The sequence below is a fragment of the Ambystoma mexicanum genome, chromosome 3q, assembly GCF_040938575.1.
Source record: "Ambystoma mexicanum isolate Mex_15411 chromosome 3q, UKY_AmexF1_1, whole genome shotgun sequence".
Lineage (NCBI taxonomy): Eukaryota > Metazoa > Chordata > Amphibia > Caudata > Ambystomatidae > Ambystoma > Ambystoma mexicanum.
Window position 1 is genome coordinate 571,843,623 of NC_090926.1, and position 23,562 is coordinate 571,867,184.

At 45.2% G+C, this 23,562-nt stretch overlaps 1 protein-coding gene across 3 annotated transcripts in view; it reads left to right on the forward strand.

The window, feature by feature from the left end:
* SLC23A1 (solute carrier family 23 member 1) overlaps positions 1 to 23,562 on the forward strand; it is a 945,676-nt gene that overhangs the window by 828,256 nt on the left and 93,858 nt on the right. For all 3 annotated transcript variants that reach the window (XM_069654343.1, XM_069654344.1, XM_069654345.1), the window contains one exon: positions 13,636 to 13,731. In XM_069654343.1, coding sequence (XP_069510444.1) covers positions 13,636 to 13,731 — 96 coding nt within the window. The remainder of the gene's footprint in view (positions 1 to 13,635; positions 13,732 to 23,562) is intronic.

Consider the following 23,562-nt stretch of genomic DNA (forward strand, 5'->3'; position numbering starts at 1 on the left):
GCCGCTGAGGGTCCTTTCGGGTGGAGCTGGGACCTGTCAAGGCTCGCATCATGGACACAATTAAAGTCTCCCCCCCAGAAAAAAATACCAAGGTGCGATTTTAGCATACATGGAGTTCAAGTGTATTGGAATGTTAGTATTGGGGAGGTAAGAGTTCACTATGCATATTTCATCCAGTTCCAAGCGGCCCCAGAGAATTACAAACCTGCCCTCAGGGTCTGTCTCAGACCTGATTAAGTGGAAAAGGAGTTGGGGATGGATCCAAGTGTACACACCTCTTGCATATTTGGAGTAGGTGGTGCCCATGCCCTGTCCCCCCCAATGTTCTCCCAGTCTAGCCAAGGAGTCCGCCGTGCAGTGTGTCTCCTTATGCAGCGCTATTTGCACTCTTTTTCTGTTCAAGTAAGACTTGATTCTGTTTCGGCGTAAGTAGGTTCCCAGGCACCTCACATTCCAAGTCATTATCTTTATTTTAGCATTAGATGCCATGTCGAATCAATCGAATTGTCTCTGAATCAGTCCGGCACCTACCAGTGTCATCTGCGGTGTCCCCTGATCCATGCCATCTCCCCTCCCGTCCACCTTCTCCAGCGTCGCTCGTTTCACTCGTAGGAGGTTCAGTAACTTGAGTAACTCCCATTGCCTTGAATGGGGAAAAACAAACAGAACAAGATGAACAGTCCCTAGCAGTTGCTCCCAACTTGCAACGCTCAGGGGGTCCCGAGCCTTCCAGGCCACTCCTGGCCTTCCGGATCAGGTTGTGTGTGGGCAGGCTGCTCACACAGTTTTCAGTGGGTTGGGTTGCCTAACTTCGCTCGTTTGGTCCTTTGAGCTCTCGTCCGTCCGGTATAGCTTACTTTACTGAAGGCTTGCATTGGATAGTGCTTGGTTGGGGTCGGTCATTATGTGGGGAGTACCCGTTTCCTTCTCTTTCTGGCATGTTCCCATTCAGCCTTGGTCCGACTTTGATAGTCCTGTTCCATCATCTGCCAGGTTGTTATGTTCAAGCCACATGTTGGCCGCGGCTGGAGTCTCTAGAAATATTGCTTTTCCCTTATAGAGAACCTTGAGGCATGATGGGTAGAGCAGCATGTATTTTAAATTAAGATTCCTTAGCCGGGCTTTTATTGGGATAAAGGAGTTCCTTGCACGTTGCACTGCAGGGGTATAGTCGGGGTATATAACTATTGTTGAATCTTTCCTCTTTATCTCCCCTCCTTCTCTGGAGTATCTCAATATGGTTTCTTGATCTCGGAAATTTAAGATCTTAGCTATAATTGGGCGTGGATGGGATCCGGGCAGAGGACGTTTCTGAAGGGATCTATGGGCCCTTTCCACAGAGAACCCTTGGGAGAGGTTACCCGGTCCAATTTCCTGTAGCAACAGTGTTTCAATGAAGTCTGTCGGGTCTGGGCCCTCCAAGTCCTCAGGGACCCCTAGTATGCGGATATTGTTTTGGCGGGCTCGCCCTTCGGCCTCCTCAGAGCGGGGCTCCAGCCTAACCACTTTCGGTTCCAGATCCTGGACCGTCCTCTTCAGGTCTCGGGTGTCCTCTACGTTTTCCTGGAGAGTAGTCTCTGCCACCGTGACCCTTTCCGTTAGGTTGCGGGCGTCCTGAAGCATGAGCTGAATGTCCGATTTCACCTCTTCCAGTCTTCCTTCGAGTGATGTACGGAGGGCAGCTATGGCTTGTAGGACTTGCGCATGTTTAAGATCCTCTCCTTGTTGGGGCAGTTCATCGACAGGTTCTGGGTCTTGTTGTGACTGTCTCTGGGGTCTAACTGTCGTGAAGGAATCCATCGTGACCAGTTTCAGCTTGCCCTTGGGGGGAGACATCTCTTGTTTTTGGGGCTGCGGGTTCGTTTCTGCGCAGTGTGCAGGTTGGCCTAGCGGCCCCTTTTTCTCGGCTAATGTGTTTTAGATATCGAGTAGCCCTTAGCAGCTCCGTATCTGGTGGCCCAGTTGCGGTTTCGCAAACACCCCTCTCTCGCTTCTCGGGCAGTTGGGTGGGGTGCTGTCGCTGTTGTTCGGACCGTCGATCCGGCCGGGCGTAGGCCCTTGCTGCCCGCTAGTTTCAGGTTCTCAACCCCGCCTTTGCCATTGTGTCTAGCAAGGAGCTTCCCAAGGGCCGGTCTGCCGACTCTCGGCCAGTGAGTTTAGTTCTGGGAGTTTCGGATCCAAGATGGCGTTCTCTCAGAAGCTTATTTGGGATTTGAAGGGGTGGTAGGGGTCCCCCGCCTATGTTGTCAGTGGACTGCCTGCGGGGTTCGGTGTTCCCGGCCCTCTGTAGGATTAGTTCCCAGGGGCTTATTGTCCGCTCCTTTTCTAGGAGCCTCGATGGAGGAACCGTGGGCGGCAGTCTAGCATGAACTCCCACTCACAGGTCTATCAGGCAGGCTCCGCTCCCTCCTCCTCACCTGCTGCGCCAGCCACGCTCCTCCCGGCCCGATCCTGCTCCGCGGGGCGAATTTCTCCGCTTCTGCCTCGGTCCTTCCAGCGGGGGACACCGAAGCCGCTGGAGGCCCGAGGCCCCGGTCAGCTCCGCCTCCGGCAACCGCAATCGCTCCGTAGGCCCAGGGGGTGCAAACCCGGACTTTGCCGCTCCTCCACGCAGTCACCAGGGTTGAGGCAGAGCCGGAGCGCAATCAGTTAGCCCCAGCAGCCTCAGTGCTGGCGTACGTCTCGCCCTGCAGTACGTCGCACTTGGTCGCAGCTCTAGTCTTGGCGCGCAACGGGCGCCGCCATCTTGCGGGCCCCAGGGGCTCAAGTTTGGGCTTCACGTTTTCTGGCTTTGCTTCTCCGATTCGGGCCGGGAGTCAGGGCGAGTGTCGGGAAGTGGTTCCCCTTCCGTTCCGTCCGGTCCGTTTCTGGATTACCAACCCATTACAGCGATATTCTTGTTATATGAAAGGATCACGGACGGAGCTCCGCAGGAGCATGTCTTCACAGCATGCGCGCAGGCCACGCCGAGGACTCCTCTACTTGGCTAACCCCCCAGCCTCCATACCAAGAATCCTCCAAGTCATAAAAGAATACAGGAAGTGGGCAGGGTTAAAGATTGTAAATTACAACTAAAGTCGCAGGGCTACAAATTCTGTCTGAACCCATCTACTGTTTATTACAACACAGACAGAACACATTAAGTTACAACTTCTACATCTATAGTCACCTATGGCTAACTAAACATCCCTGATCTGAGTCTTAATATCCCTCAGATGGATACTCGCTCCCTAGTAAGCGCTGGTGTAACACCTATCTAGGTTAGGAGATAGATAAGAGACTCGCTCTACCCTCTCTCATAACTTTCTCTAACATCTAAAAATAGGTGCACACTTTCGGAAGTCAATTCTGTTCTTTTTTATTCATATTGCTTCCTTTCCGTCTGACTTATCAATTACGAGCAATCATATTGCATGTTGTTAAAAAAATACAATCTAGTTTGAAGATTGATAGGTGTGTGTGTATATATCTGTTCACACTTTTCATTTTACAGAGCTAAACCTTTCTCTTAAAAGGATATCATTCAGCCGAGCTTGTTAATTATTCAGCCTATCTTGGAGGTCTGGTCATCACCCTGAACTTCTTTTGTCAACCGGTTTCAGCGGAATCAGTTTCACTATCTGCTTTCTTCAGGACTCTAGCTTGACATCAGTTATCAAGTCTTAAACATTTAAAAAAAGACAATCTTCTTTATGACTTGAGCTCCATATTCTTTTTCAGGGGAAAGCGTCTCGTGTTTCCTTATGTAGGCGTCTTAATTTCCAGTTCCCTAAAATGGAATACATAAAAGGGAGAACCATCACTTTTTGTCTCTTTAGTACATCTACTCAAGTCACCAAAGGTGAACCTGTGTTCTGCCCTGGTGTTCTTAACCGTTCTTGATTGTTTAGAAATTCTTCTTTTGTATTCAAACTCCTCAAGTGCGTCTCCTACTCCATGTAGTGACCCTGCAAAAGGATAATCAGGGACTCAGTCTATCTGATTACCAGCAGTTGTACAACAATCATTTCTTCTGGGGTAATTTTTGTGTGTTCCAATTATCCATAGAATTTGCTTACCATTTGTGTGGCTGCTCTTGGTTACTGGGCCACCTATTCTGGTCTGAGTGTTGAGGATGGGTGATGGATGTTCTCAATTTCCAATTCTAAAGATATTCTTTAATAGGTTATTATGCGACCTGCTGGAGGGACATACAAATGCAGGGTTACTTTAAGTCCTGATGTCTACACCGTTCACATAGTACTGATCTACTCCAACTCCACACTTTTATTCGGAACATGCATTCATTTATTTATCTCTGTTCTAAGCTCTTTCCCACTATATTTATAGCGGTTTATCCAAGTTCCAAGTGTTGCGTTTCGTGCCTCCTGGAAACAAATGGATATTTGGTGGGCACTTTTTCCCTCAAGGTGATACTCCTCCCATTCTGGAATGTGGGCTCGCGGGTCGCGTTCTCTCTCTTTATGCGGTCTCTCAGTTTTCTAGTGTTACATTTACTGGCTCGTCTTGGGGACTGCCTCCCGCGAGACCACCTGCTATAATTCTACATTATCTGCCTCACGGGTCGCATCTTACCTTTGTCAGTGCGCCTGTGTTGCTCTCTCCGTTCCTTCCATACTTCGGATGGTGCGGCCGTTTGACAAATGACACGTACGTGCTTATGAAGTCATGTGGTGCCTTCCTCTCTTTAGTCCTCTTTCTATGGCCATGTCACTACGATATTTTATTAATGAAAAATTCTGTCAGTTCTTTTGGCAGCACTACCAGGTAACATGGTAATTTAATTTAATAATCACCCATGGGTGCTGCTACAAGTGATCTATTACGGCTCATAACGGCCCCTTTCCCACTCGTTTTCTTCACATAGCATTATGGGGGTTGTAGTTTCTCGAAATAAGTTTGCACCCATGCAGTGTCATCTATATTTATAATGTCACATATTCAGACCAGTTTCTATGGTTGTGCACCGATTTGGAGCTCTACCCTGGATATTCCTCTATGCATACTTTCCAAATCTAACCTGTGTGACTTATGCCGGCCTCTTTCTGCACTCATTTCGTACGCGGAGCATCATGGAGGTCGTCGTTTCTGACAGATCGGTGTGCTCTGTCTTTCTTATCTGGCTAACCAGATTAGGTGTTTTCTACATGTGTATTACCTCGTATTAGAGCCGGTTATGCCTAATTCTACAGGGATTTAATGCTCTGCACCCAGAGCAGAGCATTAAATCCCTGTAGAATTAGCAATAACCTGCTCTAATACCAGGTAATAGATAGATGGGAGAAGCTGACAATATCCTGCCTATGGCACCTTAACGCAATGAAGATGGTAATCCTCCCCAAGCTCCTCTACCTGTATCAAATGCTCCCAATAGAAATCCCAAGCATACACCTCTACACCTCTTCGATCTTTTTTATTTGGCATTTTTATGGTTTGCAATTTAGAAAGCCTTTCGCCAAAGTTAACAAATTCATTACTTTCATGAAATAAATTAAACCAGAAAAGAAATGCAATAAAAACAATGAAAACCAACTGTCATAAAAACATCAAAAGATATAATAAATTAAGACAGAATTAAAATCACATAGTCTAATAATCCTCTAAACCAGATAACGTCCTTGGGTACCAGACACTTCATATAAGCTCAAGTAGTCGTATTGGCTTTTTGGACGGTTTCTTCAAGTCTTGCCTGAATTAGAATTAAAAGTTTTGCCACGCCTAATATAAGATGTGTTTTTTCCTCCTCAATTATCATCCACCACCAGTCCTCCGTAGACCTGCAGCGATATTGCCTCAGAATTTCACCCATTTCCAGTTCTCTTTCAGCCGATAACTCAGGACACCTCAAAAGCAGATGTTGAATGGATTCGATCACATTTTCCTGGCGGCATAGTCTACATATAGGAATGATATTTGCTCCTTTCCTCTCAATTATCCGCAGATTAGATGGAAATAGGTTCAGGCGTAGACGTAGATATTGCAGCCTTAAAAATGGATTCGGAAACATGTTTATATATCATGGCAAGACATTTAGTTTCTGGGGCAAGAACCAAAAACCTTCATAATATTTGTATTTGTATAAAGATTATTGCGTATCTATCCAATCATCTCCAGACAACTGATCAGGGCCCTGAAGTAGAGAGTCTGATGTTTCATTCATATTCATTAGAGACGTCCGGCAGATACTCTCCCATTGTTTTAAATGCTTCTCACTAGAGTCCTGTAAAGCCAGTTTAATGTTGCAAAACCTCCCTTCGGTTATTCCTCTATACATTTTCGGTAGAAGGACAAAGATTTCCATAAAGATATTGCTTTAAGGGATGTTTATGCAAACTCTCTTCTAATAATGGCCATGGGAGTGCTCTTTGGCAGACCCATAACAATTCTCCAGAAGAGTCCTTCTAGCCAGGGACAAATCTCCTCCGGCAGCATGAATGATGTCACCGCCCGTATGTCAAAATAGGCGTAACTTTCAATCAGAAAAATTGTACCAACGGGGCAAGCGAGTATCAACAATATTTGTTTTATAGAATTCTGCCTTGTGCCGCCAAATTTTTGGCCTTTTTCTGCAATGACTCCATTCTCAGTGCCTCCCATCTGCTTTTATTAATGCAGACGCCCAAGTAAGTGAATTCTTTCACTATGTAAACTCGTTGCCCTTTTAGGGTCCAGGGATAGTTCTTTTTCCCTCTTCCACTGTTCTCTGTGCCAAAAACCATAATCCTTGAGTTTGCTGGATTTATTGTTAGTTTATTTTCCTCCAGATATTTCTGAATGGAGTCGAGCTGACGCTGCAAGCCTATCGGAGTCTGGTCAATTACCACTATATCATCGGCATACAGAAGTCTTCCAATTTCATTCTTTCCGATTTTTGGGGGAAATGATGGTATGTCACAGAAGGCAGTCTCGATATCTGATAAGAATAGATTAAAGAGTTCAGGCGCTAACGGCACCCTTGTTTCAGGCCTACCCTTATCTGACCTTGATGGATGTTTCATGATGGCGATCTCTGATGTTCAGAATTTGCTACAGGCAATTCCATCGATCAAGCTTTTCCCATAGCAAGTTTCTCTTAATGGAGTCAAAAGCCTTAGAGAGGTCAATAAATGCATATATATTTGGCTGCCTTTCTTTTGCATCATTGTCGCTTTTAACACATTAATCAAAAAAACAAAGTGAAGGGCCAATGCCCTTCACAAACCCTGCTTGCCATGGGTCTTGATGGCCCGAGGTAATTCGCCATTTTGACAACACTTTTAGCAATATTGATCCAAACGTTTTGCCCACCACATCCAATAAGGCAATCGGCCGGTAGTTATCCGGATTTGATCTTAATCCCTTTTTAAAAATGGGGCAGACCACCACCGCCGATTTCCAAGATAATGGGACATTTGATGTTCTCAATATACCTTCATATAGGTGATGCAAAAGCGTGGCCCACAGTTTACGATTTATTTTCACTTCGATGTTGGACAAACTGTCAGGGCCTACCGCTCTTGAATTCTTCAAACCTTTGATGATCCCTTCAATGGAGTCTGTCTATATGTAGGTTTGAATCTTTATTATCTAACTTCATTATTGCCGAAACGATGCAATTTGTTTCCAAAGGTGACTCCTCTTCCTCAGATTGCATTTCGGTGAAGTGGGTTTCCCATTCGGAAGACGAAATTGGGGTTGCCAATAAGGCATCTTGTGGTGCGTCAAGTTGATTAATTATGGCCCATGTGGCCGCAGTATTCTTTGTTAGGATGGTGGCTAACATTGCATGAGCATCTTGATTTATCATTGTTTTTTTGTGAAGCCGCAGCCAGTTATGGTATCTTTGTTTGAACTTGTGGATTTCTTTAGAAGCCTCTCCGGTATTGACTTTTTTCCATCGTTGGATGTTCTTTTTAAGCTGTTTTTTCTTAATTGTTATCACTTTATCATAGATGAGTCGATGAGACATCTGCGGTTTTCTCAGATTACTTTGAACATTAGCCTCAAATTTTTGAAACAATGGGAGATAGTTGATTCTAAGTTAGTCTTCTGTATCCTGCATTTTATTGATTGCCTTAAGTAGATGTTGAGATAATTCCGGCAATTTGTTGGCACTGATAAGTAGTCTGTTTTTCCCTGCATCTACTTGGATCTTATGCACATACTTGTGTAGTTCTGCTGAATCAAATGCATGGCATGTTAATTTAAGTTGATTACGATCGCTGCTTTGAGTTATATCTACGGCCAGTGTTTTAAGTAGCGACAAAATATTTGAAGAGACACAAATATAGTCCAACAGTTGATCACTGGCCGTACCTCTCCATGTTGGCTTGGCCGAAATGTCTCCTTTTAGAATACCATTTAAGATTAAACGGTCTCTTGATTGGAGCATTTTCCTCCAGGCGATTCCTCTTCTTTCTTTGAGTTTTATAGATGTGCTCATTGTTCTTATCTATACATGTACTGTTCAAATCGCCCGCTATTATTATTAGCAGGTCATTCCACTTTAACCTCTCTTCATCTATTAACAGTGTTATATCGTCGACCATGTTGCTGTTTCTTTTATCCAACGGATTCCAGTAGATCTTTATCACAACGAGTATTCAGATTTTACTATGGCCATGATTTGAGGTTTTTATTGTTGCCACCTGAACGAAGGAGTTGGGGAATAAGCATACATCAAGGACCAACCTAGACTTCTTCACCGCCATTAACAGCCCACTTTTTGGACAGCCCACCTGGTTTTTAATCGCCGGGTTTAGCGTCACCCAATATCCCTCTATCAAAGGGCCCTCAACGAGCCACACCTCTTTGAGGCAAATAACGTCTGCTTTCCCAAGATCACTTCCATCATCAGAAAATAGGTGTGATGACCCTCTGGTCTTCCAACTTACGAGGGTCCATTCTAACGGTCCTGTTTGGTGCTATTTCCTATCTAATTTTTCGGCTAGAATGCCCGCCAGTCATTTCCAGTTCGCCTCATCTCCCTCAAGAGGCAATTTCTGTGCAGCCGGTCTGCTGTTTTTGTCATCTTTTATCGAACCTTGTTCAGCTTTGGCCTTCCCTTGATTCTCCACTGATTCATAATGCCACTCCTCCTTTAGTAGGTGGCCCTTTTCCTGTGCTATTCTTTGTTTTTCCTCTTGTAGCTCAAACCCTAAGAGTCACAGGTGATGTGCGTCTTCCAAAATATGTTGTTTAGCTAATCTAGACACAAGATGTATTGTCACTTTGTCCATGCGTTGATTATCAGTTTGACACTTTCCGGCTGTAAAAGAGAGGGCTGAATCTCTTCCCTGCACAAGGGGCCCATTGTATTTATGGCAGGCTCTATGTTATCATTTAAGGCCTGGATTTCTGGTACTGTAGCCAGGGTAGTGTGTCCACTGCCAGTGCCCCCTGGTCGACTTTCTGACTACCTTAGGGCTGGTGTTACAGTATTGGACTCCTGCTTGCTCAGGAGCGCCTCCGGCACCGGGGGGACACTATCCGAAGTTAATTGGTTACTTTCTTTGGTCAAGTCCACACATCCACTTTCACTTTTATTTGAACTTACTTCGAAGGGGTCCATTAGGTTAGCCTTATCCGCTAGACCACTCCCAAATCCCATCAAGGCACATGATTGCCTTTGTTCTGCTTTCTCTTTGATTAGAGGGTCAAGAATATCATGTAGAAGTTGTCACTCCCGCTGCACTATTCTCCAGGTTTTTTTCTGTTGCAGTAACAAAGCCTTCTATAAAAACCATCTTGCTATGTAGCATGGCAAGCACCCTACTATGGTCCTTTAAGGTGCCCTCCATGGCCTCGTACAGCTTCATAAAAGGGGATTGAATCTCTGTGAGCGTTTCCACTGTAAAAAAGGCTTTCTCATTAATGTCTGTGCCTTTGCCACTAATTCTGGAGTCGTTGGCGCTTTTTGTGAGTTTTCTTTTGCTATTTTTGCATCATCGACTGTCTGTGAAGCTTTATCCTCTCTGTACCCAGATTTCTCTATTGCTTGTAAAGTTTGGGTACTTTGTTCGTTGTGGCTTGTTTTGGTGCACCTAATTGGGCCATTGTCATCTTGTAGTGAAGTTTTCTTTGAAAAGTCCCAATTTAGTTGACTCTCTGCCTCAATATTTAACGAGGTTTCCAATAACATTTGATCTGAGATCTCAGAGCTAACTGCAGCTCTGCTGGAAGCTTGTTTTCCGTGGGTTATAGAGGACAGCGGCTTGTTGTTAAAGAAAAAACTATGCCCCCTAAAACTATCACCGAAGGACAGACTCAGAGGCACCCATTTTTCATTCCCCCTAGAAACACCATTTTGCATTACATTTGTATGCTTTTCAGGCCAAATATTGCCCATTCTTTGCCCCCTCGGGGGTCCCCCTACCAGACCCGGCAAACTGGTAAATGTTTCAATGGACCAATCGGGGCGTTTTTGTAGATACTTACCCCGGTCATTGAAAAACGCCATTGCTTCTGGCTGTGGTTTTTGACTCCAGCTATGGTTACTCTCGGAGCCACTATTGGCGTTATATTCCGGGCTGCTCTTCCTTTTCGGCAGCGCTCTCATGTATGTCTTAGGGTCTGTTTTTACTGCTTTCAAGACTTCCGCTACGCTGTACGTAAGTCAATGTCTACAATGATGTTAAACGGGCAAGCTTGCTGATCTTGGTTGATCAACAGGTTGATCTTCTGAACTGTTGCTCCTAGATATAATTGGGCTTTCCTTTTCTCCAATTTCCCGGTTTTTCAGCGTGTCATTCTCTGACAATACTATCATTGAGACTGACAATATCTCTTGGGCAGGAATGTCTTCACTTATAAATGCATCTTCATGCAGAGCAGCAACAGCCTGACCTGGGGCTACCCCTTGCTCACCTTCATTCATGGTTGTAGATGATCCTTCCTCCATCCTCTGGTCACCTGACACCAGACACTCTGCCTGCCTACGCTACGCTGGGCAGGCAGGTTTTGAAGCCCAAGCGCGCGTTGGCGGGGGAGGTGACACTGAGGCTCTGCAGTGATGCTGAGTAATGTAGTCCTTTTTTCTCACCAATTTGTAGTCCTTAGCAAGCAGGCTTGCTTGTTGTTGCTCGACAAATCGCGTTGAATGCAGCAGCAGTAGAATTCAGCGACAAAGAAACCAGCCAGCACCTCAGCACCAGACACTCTGCCTACACTCTGCGATCTTAAGGCCAAAACCACCAAATTCCTGTGGCAAGGGAAGAAGCAACAAATCTCCTACAGCACTATGATACAAGGCAAGGAGGACGGGGGAGTGGGCCTCCAGGACTGCTATACCTACTACCGAACTGCCCAATTTAGGGCCATGATCCCCCATCTGAGAGGGGATAAAAACAAACAATGGGTTGAGATAGAAAACTACATGCTAAGGCTAGTAACACTGGGGGAGTGGCTCTGGGCCCCAAAATCGTCATTCCCGACCAAGGTAATTGATCACAAAAAGTTGGGGCCACTCCTGAAGCTAGGGTGGTGAAAAAGTGAAATGAAGGCTCACACGACCTGGCCCTCGCCGTTGAGCCATATTTGGGCTCCCCCTATCAGAAATGAGATTCAAGAACCATTACGCTTCCAAAAATGGTACGAAGCCGGCCTGGAAACAGTAGGTCAATTGCTAAAGAAAGGCTCTTACATTTCCTCCAGGATCTGGAAGAAGGAATACAAATTAAACCTATAGGACCACTCCAATTCCTCCAACTGAAGGATGTCCTGACAGTCCCGACATGGAACGACAAATTACAAAGGGATCTAACCCCATTTGAAAAACTCTTACGTGAAACCACATCATCAAGAGGCTTCATCTCAAAGTTATACAAAACACTTGTGGGCAGCCAAGCCAACATGAACGACCCCCTAAGGAAACAATGGGAGAAAGACCTGGGCCAACAAATGAGCCAAGATCAATGGAAATGTTTGTGCACCTGCGCTCACAAAACCTCCATATCCGCACAATACAAGCTATATGGCCATAAACTCCTCCACAGATGCCACTATGACCCCAAGCGCATGTCAATGATGTTCCAGCAAGCCAGACCCTTGTGCTGGAGAGGTTGCAGTGAACAAGCCAATTATTGGCACATGTGGTGGGCCTGCCCTAAAGTCCAGGAATACTGGAAGGAGGTCCTGACATGGATTAAACAGCTAGATGGGGTAGAGCGAGAATGTAATCCCAGGCTGATCCTATGCAGACTAGAGGAGCAAGAGGACCTCTGGACAAAGCTCCCAGACAAGCCACACTTCCTTCTAGTGGCAGCCAGGGTTTGCATAACAATAAAATGGAAATCGCACACCCTTCCTGCACAGGCCGCCTGGGCCCAGAAGGCCAAGGAACTGTACGAGATGGAAAACATCACGGGAGCCCAACGCAACCTCACCCCGAGCAGGGAGATGGAATGGCTACCTTTCCTCAACATGTATAAATAGCCCCTGAAACTGATTGCCCGAAGATCTAGATGAAACCCACATGTGACTGACACTTCAAACCCATTAGGTCTGGGGGAGGAGGTAGTGGGGAGGTACAAAGGCTTTGTTATGTTTAAAGAGATGGAAACAAATTCTATAGCTAAGCATATGGCACTGGCTGTTATAAGTTTTCTCTATCTGTAAAACTTTCAATAAAAACAAGTTTAAAAAAAATCATTGCTGATCAAGGAGATGCAAACATGTATTGAAGCTAAAGTTTAACATACCTTTTCTCACATGAATATTTAATGTTGAGTCAAATGAGGATGAATACATGCAGACAGTGTATCGTGTTTTTGTGTCATTTGTTTAATGAGGTTGCTATCCCTTATTTCGACTTAAATTAAAATGTAATAACATTTACAGTGTGCGACATGTGCTACATAAAAATCCAAAAGTATTCACAAGCCTTTTCTTAACACTGTGGGATTCATCCCCACCTTCAACAGCACTTGGCCAACATCATAATTAGTATTTAAGTGTTCAGCAAAAAGAATTACTCCATCATACTCTTTTTAGAACTCACTCAGTAGTTCTGGCCCTCAGAGAAAGAGCTCAGCCTTGTCATATGCAGCCCATTCGCCCCCTGGCCCCACAAAAAACACCTCTATACTCGACTACACACACCATGATTTCATACATTGCCTATCAGGGCTCTGCCCACAAGTGTAACTTTTCCTTCCCTACCTGAGGCCATCTCCACTTACACCCACAGCCACACATCTGCTTGCCACTTGCACAACATCTTCTCACACCTCATGCATCCATGTACCAGATTCACATTGCTTTATATGCATAGGCTGCATCAGTGGAACATATGCCTGAAAAAAAACCTCTCACAAAGTTGGGACACCATCTATTAACCGTGCCCCCGACCCAGGCTGACAGGCACAGACTGCCCCACATCTTCCACAGTAATTCTTGTATTGACATATCTTGAATTGTCTAACTCCGGAGTGTGCAACCTTTGGCTCTCCAGAGGTTTCAGAGTAAAATTCTCATCAAGACCTGACCTACCTCCTCATCATGCACGTCCCCTGGGCACTGCCGTAGGTTATCCGTTTTCTGTATATTCTTTAATTCTAAGGGGTTTTTGTCTTTTTTGTAACATAAACTGAAAATGTAGTATATGTTTTGCATGTCCATTTTCCTACTTTAATTTTGTATACATTTCACTTTTTGCAGGCATTGTAGAAATTGATCAAATATTAACAGTGCTTCTCACCACAGAAATGTTTGTTGGTGGCTGCATTGCCTTCATCATGGACAACACTATGCCAGGTATGTGTTCAGAACATGTATGTCTAGTATTAACAATATTGCTTTGCATTTTATTTTTATTTACAAATTTTGCTTTTTGGGATTTGATGAGTTGTCATTTGCAGAGAATGACCGATTATATCAAGCAGTAAATGTAACAGCAAAAAAGTACTGTTACACTAGATAGTATCATAAAAAGCTAGACAGTAACAGAGGAAAAAATTAAAAGTGTGGAAATGTACGGTCCAGTGATCATAATCCAAAGGCCCATCTTCCTCAGGGTCTCATACTTGGAACAACATGCAGAGCCTTTAAAGCTTCAAGTCCAGTCCAGGGACCAATTGCCAAAAAAGAGATCAACAGCTGTCCCCGACCGGCCTTTCAGCAGATTCCATGGTTTAGAATCTAAAGATTGCATAAAGGAATAGGAATGTGATACATGCGCTAGACTAAGCCATGGTCAGCTATGCTTTAAATCCATAAGAGGCAGGGAGCAGTGATACAATTGGAGGAGTAAGTGATCACATGCAATCAGACCTCCATCAGTATTATTTGCAATTTATGGTTATTTTGCCACCTGGATCACAAGTCAGCAAGCAATACCTAAGGCCATTGATGCTTAAAATAGGATCCAGGACAAAATCCCAGACCTGCCGTACCTAACAGATGGCACATATAGCATGGCAGATTCTGTCAAACCAACACTTTCTCAGAACATCCCCGATGATCAGTGAGAAATACAAACTGAGCAAATGCAACAAAAATAGTGGAAAGACTGTTCAATCAGTGGTGAGATGAAGTACGTCATGCAGCATCATGCTGGGAGGGAATAAATCCTCCCACCTTCTGCCGAAAAATGTGCAAAGCCAGTGGAATTACCACCTGCTGAATTCCCGTTAGTGGTAACTCCACCAAAATACCCATGGAGTTCTCTGGACTCCAAAAAATGGGGACTAACTCTGCCTACCACCACTTGTAATCCATTGGTTAATCCACCAGACCAAGTTGTGGTAACAGTAATTCCGTCTGGTGGTATTCTAGTGGATTCACCACCAGAATACCACCAAACCCATAATGAGCCTTTGTCTAGACCATTGGAGACTAGAATTTCACAAATAGGCTTATTGTTGATCCTGATCTCGAAATGGACACTATATATGAAGAATCTGAACATGGGCAATGCCAACATCTCTCTTTCTATTATTGCGTAAAACCGTTCTGTGCCCAACATTACTCAGGATGTGAATGCGATTACTTCTTGTCTTCCTTTGTTTATCTGCATTAGGACAGCCCCAAGATCTCAATTGTTTCCCCTCCATTGGTGGGATTATCTTTTGTGGCAGAAATGACTTAACAATGGTGCATCTTCCACTGCACTGTTTACCTCTATGAACTCCCTCTTGTACTCCTGCTTGCATTTGAACATCTGACCCTTCTTCATCAATTGGCACATTTTGTGTAATAATAATCTGCGACTCCTAAAAATGAGGAGCGTTCTTTGGTTCAGAAGAATCTCTTATTGACCCAATTAAGTCTTTTTTTGGGCATCACCCCCTTCTCTAACATCATTTAGCCCAAATATTATATATTTCACTTCTTTATTTTACACTTCTCATGACCTAGGAACATTCAACTCTTTTATTATCTGCAACACCAGTTTCCAGCCATTAGTCATACTCGCTGACATCCATTCTATGTACCAGGATGTCATCCTGAAAGAACTGGACTTCTTCTACACCTTAAAATAAACAATACATAACTGTATGGAAAACTGAAGAAGATTACACAAACCGAATGGCATGCATATGTACTGATAAAGGTGGCCTAAAAGATGTGAGCTTCCAAGTCTACGGGTAAAATTTGATTTGGCTATAGGCAGCAGTGAGGTCTAACATGGAAACAGCATGCATTCTCCAAGAACTGTCAGAATTTCACAGATGTTCGGAGGAGGGTCTTTTTTAGGGATAACATATCTCTTAAGGGCATGCAGGATAACACACAATCTCAGTTTCTCTGTGGACCACAACCAAACAAGGCACCTACTTGTTCCTTTTCCTCCAAGCTTTCCATATCCCTTTTTACTTCATCGTTCATTCTGATGGGGATGTTGGGCATGTTATTTATAGCTTCGCTCTAGCTCCTGAGCATAGCTTAATCTTTTGGCAATAGCCTCATAAACACCCTATGCTGCCTCTGAACATTTTGTTGTCCTCTGTGTCTTGAAACACCATGACTACTTTGGGGGAATTGGAATGTAACTTGTTCAGGCACTTTTTGGTCAATTAACCTTTCTCAGTCATTGATTTTTCCTGTGGCTTTTGTGCCACTTATATATCCTGTTGGTTTAGAATCAAACACTAGTGCTATGCCTTTCCAACTGAAAGCTACCCAGTTGATGTTAATTGGGCACAAGCGTATGTCCTTCAACATACTATCATACACTTTGAGCAATATTAAGTTTGACTTGTCTCCTGAGTCTACTATCATGGCTATGTTCCTCCTATCCACTGCTAAAACCGTATTACTGCTTCCGTCCTCATCCTCTCTATTTTGTCCCATGCTTAGGACTACTTCCTCCACCCCTTCCCACAGCTCCTAATTCGGTTCTATGTGATATTACCGCATATTGAAGACCGAACACAAAAAATTGATTTCTTCACTTGGTACCCCTAATTCACCTGATCTAGTTTTCAGCACTTCACCATGTGACTTTTTGCCACACCTGTGGTGTTTTAAGGTTTTCTGCAATAATACCTGATCCATCCTTTCCACCCTATATACCATCTCACCTAAACTATATTTAGGGTATGTTCAACATATTTATTTCCCATTTGGCATATGTCAGAGTTGTATAGCATGTACTCTAGCATCCTGCTTTCCCTGCTTGCCAACTGGCAGGCTGGATGGAAAAATGCTTTTCCAAAAGAGGATGCTGTCACCTTAAGCCTTTTAGATCGGGGCTCGCTACACATGGGCATCCCTCTGCATGCCCAGCCCTGCCCCCACCCCTGTGTTGCCAACCAACATCTCCCAGTTGCAGTTTTTCTACTATCCAGTTGGATGAGTTTCTCTCTGTGCCTCCCTTTTTCAGGGTGTTGTTTTTCTCTTTTCTACTGTGTCCCCTCTCAGAGGGGCATATTTTTCAATTCCATTGGTAATATTCTTTTTCAATATTTCCTCCTCCACGCATGCTGCGGATGACAGGGTTCAAGGATACTTTGGATGCAGTAAGCACTTCTCAGTGGCTGGCTCTCCCAGAGCCTGTGCAAGTCGTCTTGGGAACTTCCATCTGGTGAATTTCTGTCAGCTCTGCAAAGGTATAAAGCCCAGGTTGCTGATAACTCGTTTAGAGCCTCATCCCGAGTTGGGCGGTATCCTGACGGAATACCACCCAATGCTATTAGCGTTACCGCAACTCGGTACGGCGCAATTTGCGCAAAATCCCGAGTTGCAGTGGAGCTGTTAATCCCTATTTATTCGGAGTCCATAGGACTCTATGGGGCTTTTTGGCACTATTAATACCATTGGTAATAGTGCTGGCGGTAATAGCGCTGGTGGTAATTACACTGAAAATGGGCTTTTTACCTTACCTGCAGCAAAAAGCTGGAGGTAAACCTCCCACTTTCCAGCCAAACTCGGGATTGGGCGGAGAGGTAATGTGGCGGTAGTACCGTTACCACATGTACCACATTTTTACTGCTCTGCCCAGCCCCATGATGAGGCCCTTAGTCTCCATGTTGAAGAAGGTTCTGGTACCATAAGCCACCATAGACTTTGTGGAGGGACGGAAAACCTTGCATCCTAGTAGTTAGATGGAATCGGGACCTGGCTCTGTATCTGAATCAGCATCGTCTTTCGGTATCAGTTTTAAGGTCCCCACCTCAGAAAGGCCCAAGAAAGTACAAAGTTGCAGGGGTTGGCCTTCAATATGGACAACCTTTTCACCCCAGACAATGTTCAAACGGTACCGGAGTGCAGCGTTACTGCCTCTGCACCATCTCGAAAAGACACAAATAACTCTAAGGAGTACGAGGTCTACAAGGAAGTGGAGTCTAGCTCCCTTTATTCTAAGGTTGAGCCTAATTCCCTCCAGTGCCCCGGTACCTCTAAGTCAGCCCGGGCAGTTCCCAAACCGGTTACTTCAGTACCAGCAATCGAAAAACAAGGCAAATCCTGTCCAGTTTCCCTTATGAGGGAAGACCACAGGCCACATTCAGCACTGGCTTTGGGACTGGTAGAGGCTTGTTCTAAACATAAGAAGCAGAAACAGAAACACTCTTCACATGTTGAGAGTGTGCATAGTTCTCCTTCTGAACCCATTCAAGTTTCTGATTATGAGACTGATCAATTCGCTCCTTCAAAGTATTTCAGAGTACCTCCTCAGGAGCTTTTTGGGACACCTGTGAGAGAAAAGAGTTCTCCTATACCACAATTCTCTTCGGAGAGAAGCTTTCCCTCAGCTTATCAGCCCTCCGTAACAATTTTCTTTACGAATGTTCTGGTACCGACACCAGTGGTGTTGAATGTGTACCAAAATACTGTCAACACTTCTTTAGGATGTTCATTACCCAGGACTGATATGCCCACATTGGTGGATGGTTCTACATCTATTATGGCTTCTTTAGAAGAAGAGACTGTACCAGGCCCCTCTGTGCCTCCTACAGATTTTATTGAGTCTATAAATTCTATGGTCATGCAGTCTGTTTTGTCTGATGAGCTTTGGAGGTTTTACAACCCGCAGGACCATCTGTACCCATTCCTCCTTTAGTACCGACAGAAGTACCAATCGGCCCTCCTCCTCCAGACGTGGTCAGGGTTGATGATGTCTCTTCTTCTTTGGATGAGGACGACGAAACTCCTATTCATTCTGCAAAAGCAGTTCCATATGGTAATTTACAAGGCAAACCAGGCTTTAGATGTATTGCCTTCTGAGAAGCCTTCTGATTCAGGCCTTTTTTCAAGGCTCTCTTGTTCCTGTTTGGATGAGCATCTTTTGGCAATGGAGGTTTCCTTAACGGAACAAGTAATGCAGTATTGGTTGAAACCATATTCAGAGCCTATAATTTCCAAATCCCTAGATTCCAAAATCAAAACTCCAAAGTATTAACCTTTTGTTGTTATGGGAAACTTGTCTGCATTGTTGGTTTCTGCAACTCTTAGTAAGGCCAAAGGCCCTACTCTAAATTCTCCAACTGTCCTAGATCAGGAGTCTAAGATTTGGGAATCTCAGAGCAAGAACATTTACCAGACTGCGACAATCTCTCAGACAGATTAATGCGGTTTCCTCACTGATGAGGCCCAACAAGGCCGAAACATGTTTGGGGATGCCTGTGTTAGGCAGAATCCTGTGCAGTTCCCTTGGGGACCACTGCAAGAAGATTAAGACTACAGGAGTAAGCAGTAAACCCAATTGGTAGCAGTCTGTACCACCCAGATTTACCTGGTAGCTGTGGCTGAGCAGTCAGACTTCTCTCAAGAAGAGTAGGGCAGTATATAGAGTATACACAATAGGGCTAAAAACACAGTAGAGCAAACAAACACTGACCAGAGCTCTGTATCAAAAGTATATAATTATTTATTTAAAACACACTTTAGGAAATACACTAGCACTCTAAATCAAAAGCAAGTTAAATTATTTTTGCGGCGATATTATCACATGGAACCGTTAAATCACAGTTAGGTAAAGTATACACACCTCCCTTGATAACTATTAGACAAGTCAGAGTTAAAACACCACTATTTGTTAAAACAGATGTGAGCGCGTAACCTAGATGGCACTCCAATAGTTAAGTTAAAGGGAGAGAAAAGGGCAGGGCATACAAATAAAACAGTTCCCAACACTTTTAGAAGTTCAAAGCAAGGGAATAAAGGCAGTATACACTGTAGAGCCAAAGTAGACCAAGAGACGTCTTTGGAAGGCGAAAGGGGCGAACTGGTTGATCCCACCAGCTCAAAGGAAGAAGACTCATCCAGCAGAAGATCTTCTCTTGTCGTTGGGAAAGTGGTGAGTTCATTGCAGCAGGGCTCCACCGGTGGTGTCGTCATTGCAGATTGCTCAGCTTCTTCCCTCTTCGGATTCTTAGGTCATGTGGTGACTTCTGAAGTTCCAGTCCCAAAGGCCCTGCTTTTATGCAGAAAAAACCCCATTCAGCAGACTAGCTGTCACTCACACATGCTAAGTGGTGAGCCGGGCGGCTCACCACTGGGCCAATCAGAATAGAGTGTGACTTGGGTTGCTAAGGCAACACAGTCCAGGGTGCCAATTCTCCTCCCCACACATCCTGTGGAACCCAGACAGAGTGGCACCATTTGGAGGGCTTCTTTGGAGAAGCCCGCCAAAAAGCGGAACAAAGGACTCGACCTTGGTTAGAGTTACAGAGACGGACACGAACGCCATTTTAGAAAAGAGTTCTGGCAAAAAGACCCAACCGTTGATTTAATATTAAATAAATAACCCGGCGGTATCTTTAACATTGCACCAAAAAGTGGTGCGTTTAAAATCAAATGGCAAAATCCCATAGGAAATATTCAGGTGGAATAATTTGCATGGTAACCACTGCCACCAGCCAAAAACTCGACAAGGGGGGACTGGACAGTGCCCTCTCGAAAACAGACCCAGGGGCAATCAAATTAACCCCTTAAAGTACTTCCAAAATATGATGGTTTGTACTGGTTCTGTTCACAATTTTGGACTAGTAAAGTCAATGGTGACTTTACATGCCCTGGGAGACAGTAGTCAGTCCCAGGGTATGGAGTCTATGTTTGGGGGTCACTATGACACCCCTGTGCTACTGCACTGAGGGTGCTGTGTAACACACATGAAAAACAGATGATACCCTATGGAGTAAAAGACCCCATAGCCTATAAGCACACAAAAAGTCAAAGACATACCTCAAAGCATGCCTAAGAGTGGGAGGAAAAAGAGTCTCACTCTTAGCAGGAGATAAAACAAACCCCAAAAATGCAGCAAAGCTGCTGGGGGACTCACTAGGTTTGGGAAATTAGCCTTATAAGAGAATTCTCCCTAATAGCTTGTAGTCTCGTGCAGAAGGGATGTGACCTAGCAGTTCGGGCTGGACTTCCCCTTTTGGGATGGGACCAAGTCTGATTTGCATATGGTCTTTCCCCTTCTGTAATGGCTTGGCAGGCGAAGAACGATGGTCTGAAGGGTTGCCCAGAGCAATGCCAGAGGTTAAGATTCATTCTAAATCTTCCAGCCAACACCTCTTTGTTTTTGCTTTGTCCCCCCAAGTGGGACGGAAATGCCCAGACGTGGGTCCCATGGCTGGTGGGCCTAGAGACCCAAGCTACTCCTCACTGATGAGGCCCAACAAGGCCGATACATGTTTGGGGATGCTTGTGGTCTCGTGCAGAAGGGATGCGACCTAGCAGTTCGAGCTGGACTGCCCCTTTTGGGGTGGGACCAAACCTAATTTGCATATGATCTTTCCCCTTCTGTAATGGCTTGGCAGGCGAAGAACAATGGTCTGGAGGTTTGCCCAGAGCAATGCCAGAGGTTAAGATTCATTCTAAACCTTCCAGCCATCACCTCTTTGTTTTTGCTTTGAAACCAACAATCCATAATTTTTCCATCATGACGCAAAGTTCTGCCTGATGGTTCTAGAGGCTTCTGGGACTGATGGCCTTGTGCACTCTACTTTTTCTTATAGCCAGACTCTGAATGAGGCCATTTCAGTTATATTTATTAGCAAACTGGGATCAACTGTTGGACCCTCAGCCCATGAAGATTTCCATCACAAAGGAAAACGAGAGTTCTCTCACATAGTGGACTTTCAAGGAGAACCTCCTCAGATTGTCCCCTTTTCTCCTCAAATCTCAATAGAGATTGACTCCTCCCTCTCAGAGCGGGAGTCGGGGGGACTGTCCAACTCACGGTTGGTGGAACGCCCATGAGGGGCTTCTTGACATGAACTACTTAGAACTGAGAGCCTTTTTTCCAAACTTCAGGCCGCCCCCCCCTATAATACAGGGAAAAGTGGTTCAGGTGTTCATGCATAACACCACAGACATGTTCTAGCTGAAGAAACAAGGTGGAATAAAATCTCCATCTTTGTGCATTCTAACCTGTAAGCATTTGGATTGGTGCCTTCTGAACCATGTTCATCCATGTGTATCCCATCTAAACGGGGAGAAGAAGATGAAAGCAGACTTCTTGCGCAGGCTGTTCTGTGCCACGCACAAATGGGAGGTCAATACGTTGGCCATCATTCAATTTGTTTTCATAAATGAGAACATCCTTTGGTGGGCTTGTTTGTGACAAAGAGAACCCGTCTGCATTGGGAGTATCCTCTCGTCAGGGCTTGGGCCTCCATTCTGTGAGAAACCTAAGGGTATTCTCACTCCTATTCCCCCTGGAACCTTGTCTCAGGTGACCAGGTGACAGCCACCGCTGTTGGAGCCAGAACCTGGGGGTGGACAAGTGGGGGAGGATACCCTGGGTGAAGGGTCCTTGGGAATTGGGCCTGAGGTATCCACGGGCGAGACGCGGTATCCCCCTTTGCCTTCTGATGGCCAATCTACCCTTACCCCTGCCACGACCTCTTTAGGTTGCGGTAAAACATCTTCCCTCATTTTCCCACATGTAACATCTATTGGTACAGAGACACAGTATTCCCCCCTTCCCAGTTATACATCATCACACTCTCCCTCAGCCCTTATGGGGTATTTTCAATCTCATCCTGTTTCCACTCCCCATTTTCAACATGTACTGAGACCAGGAAGAGGGAACCAGGAGTTATTAGGATTACACATAGGAACAATACTGTGCAGGGAGAGGCCTACTACACTCCACAATTAGGCTGTGCCGTTAATAGAGTCTCATTTTAAACACCACTTCAGGTAGCACTCTATTAAACACCACTTCAGGATTGACCAGGAGAGAAGGGGTCTTAAGGGTTAGGCATGTCCTATTTATTGGCCCAGTGAAGGTCAAGCAAGGGAGGCCAAGGAATCACACCTGAAGCCCCTTAACAGGCCTCAGGTGTATTAAAGGTGGGGCATTCAACAGTGCAGTAAGAAGCAGTCTGGGGAGCAGAAGAGATCCCTTCCCAGTCCCTAGCCAGATTTTGAAAGTAAAGCAGAGTGAGCTGGGATTGCTGGTTGCAACGTGAAGGCAGCAACACGGGAAGCCTGGGAGGACTGGTGGAGGAGGGGAGGCCGAGAGGCTGGCCTGGTGTACCAGAGGGGTTGCAGCGTGGCGAAAGAGCCGTGTCTATGTGAAGCCGGAGGAAGGCAAAGTGCCGCTTATTGGCCTGTCTAGGCCAGTGCTCGTTCCCCTGGGGTGACCGAGGGGCAGGTGGTGAGACCCTGACTTCACACCCTGTATCCTGGGGATCAGCTCGTCTGCGCTGTGCTGTGTGGGTGAGTCTTACTAGGTGAATGAGAGGAACCAAGCCGCATGAGGATGGCTGGAGTGGGTGCGCGGCTTGAAAGCAGAAAGTAAAGCGGTAAGCGTAAAGGAAAAGAAAGCAAGGACAAAGCAGAGTGCAAGCAACGTGAAGCAGGAAAGGGGTTGCGAGCAACCCGACAGATTGAAAATAAGTGAAAGATTGAAAACGAGTGAAAGCAAGCAAAGCGAGTGTGCGACCGACAAGAAACATGAAAGAAGGGCGCAAGCGACCCGACAGATTGAGAAAGTGAATTACAAAGTCAGAGAAAGTAAAGAAAAGGGGGCGAGCGACCCAAAAGCAGATAAAGGGGGTATGAAAGACCCGCAGGTTGAAAAGGGAAAGTGCAAAAGGCACGATACAAAGAAAGGAAGGTGCAAGGGTGCACGACCAAAGAGCAGAATGTGCCAGGGGCACGATAAAGCCAAGAGGAGCGTGCAAGAGG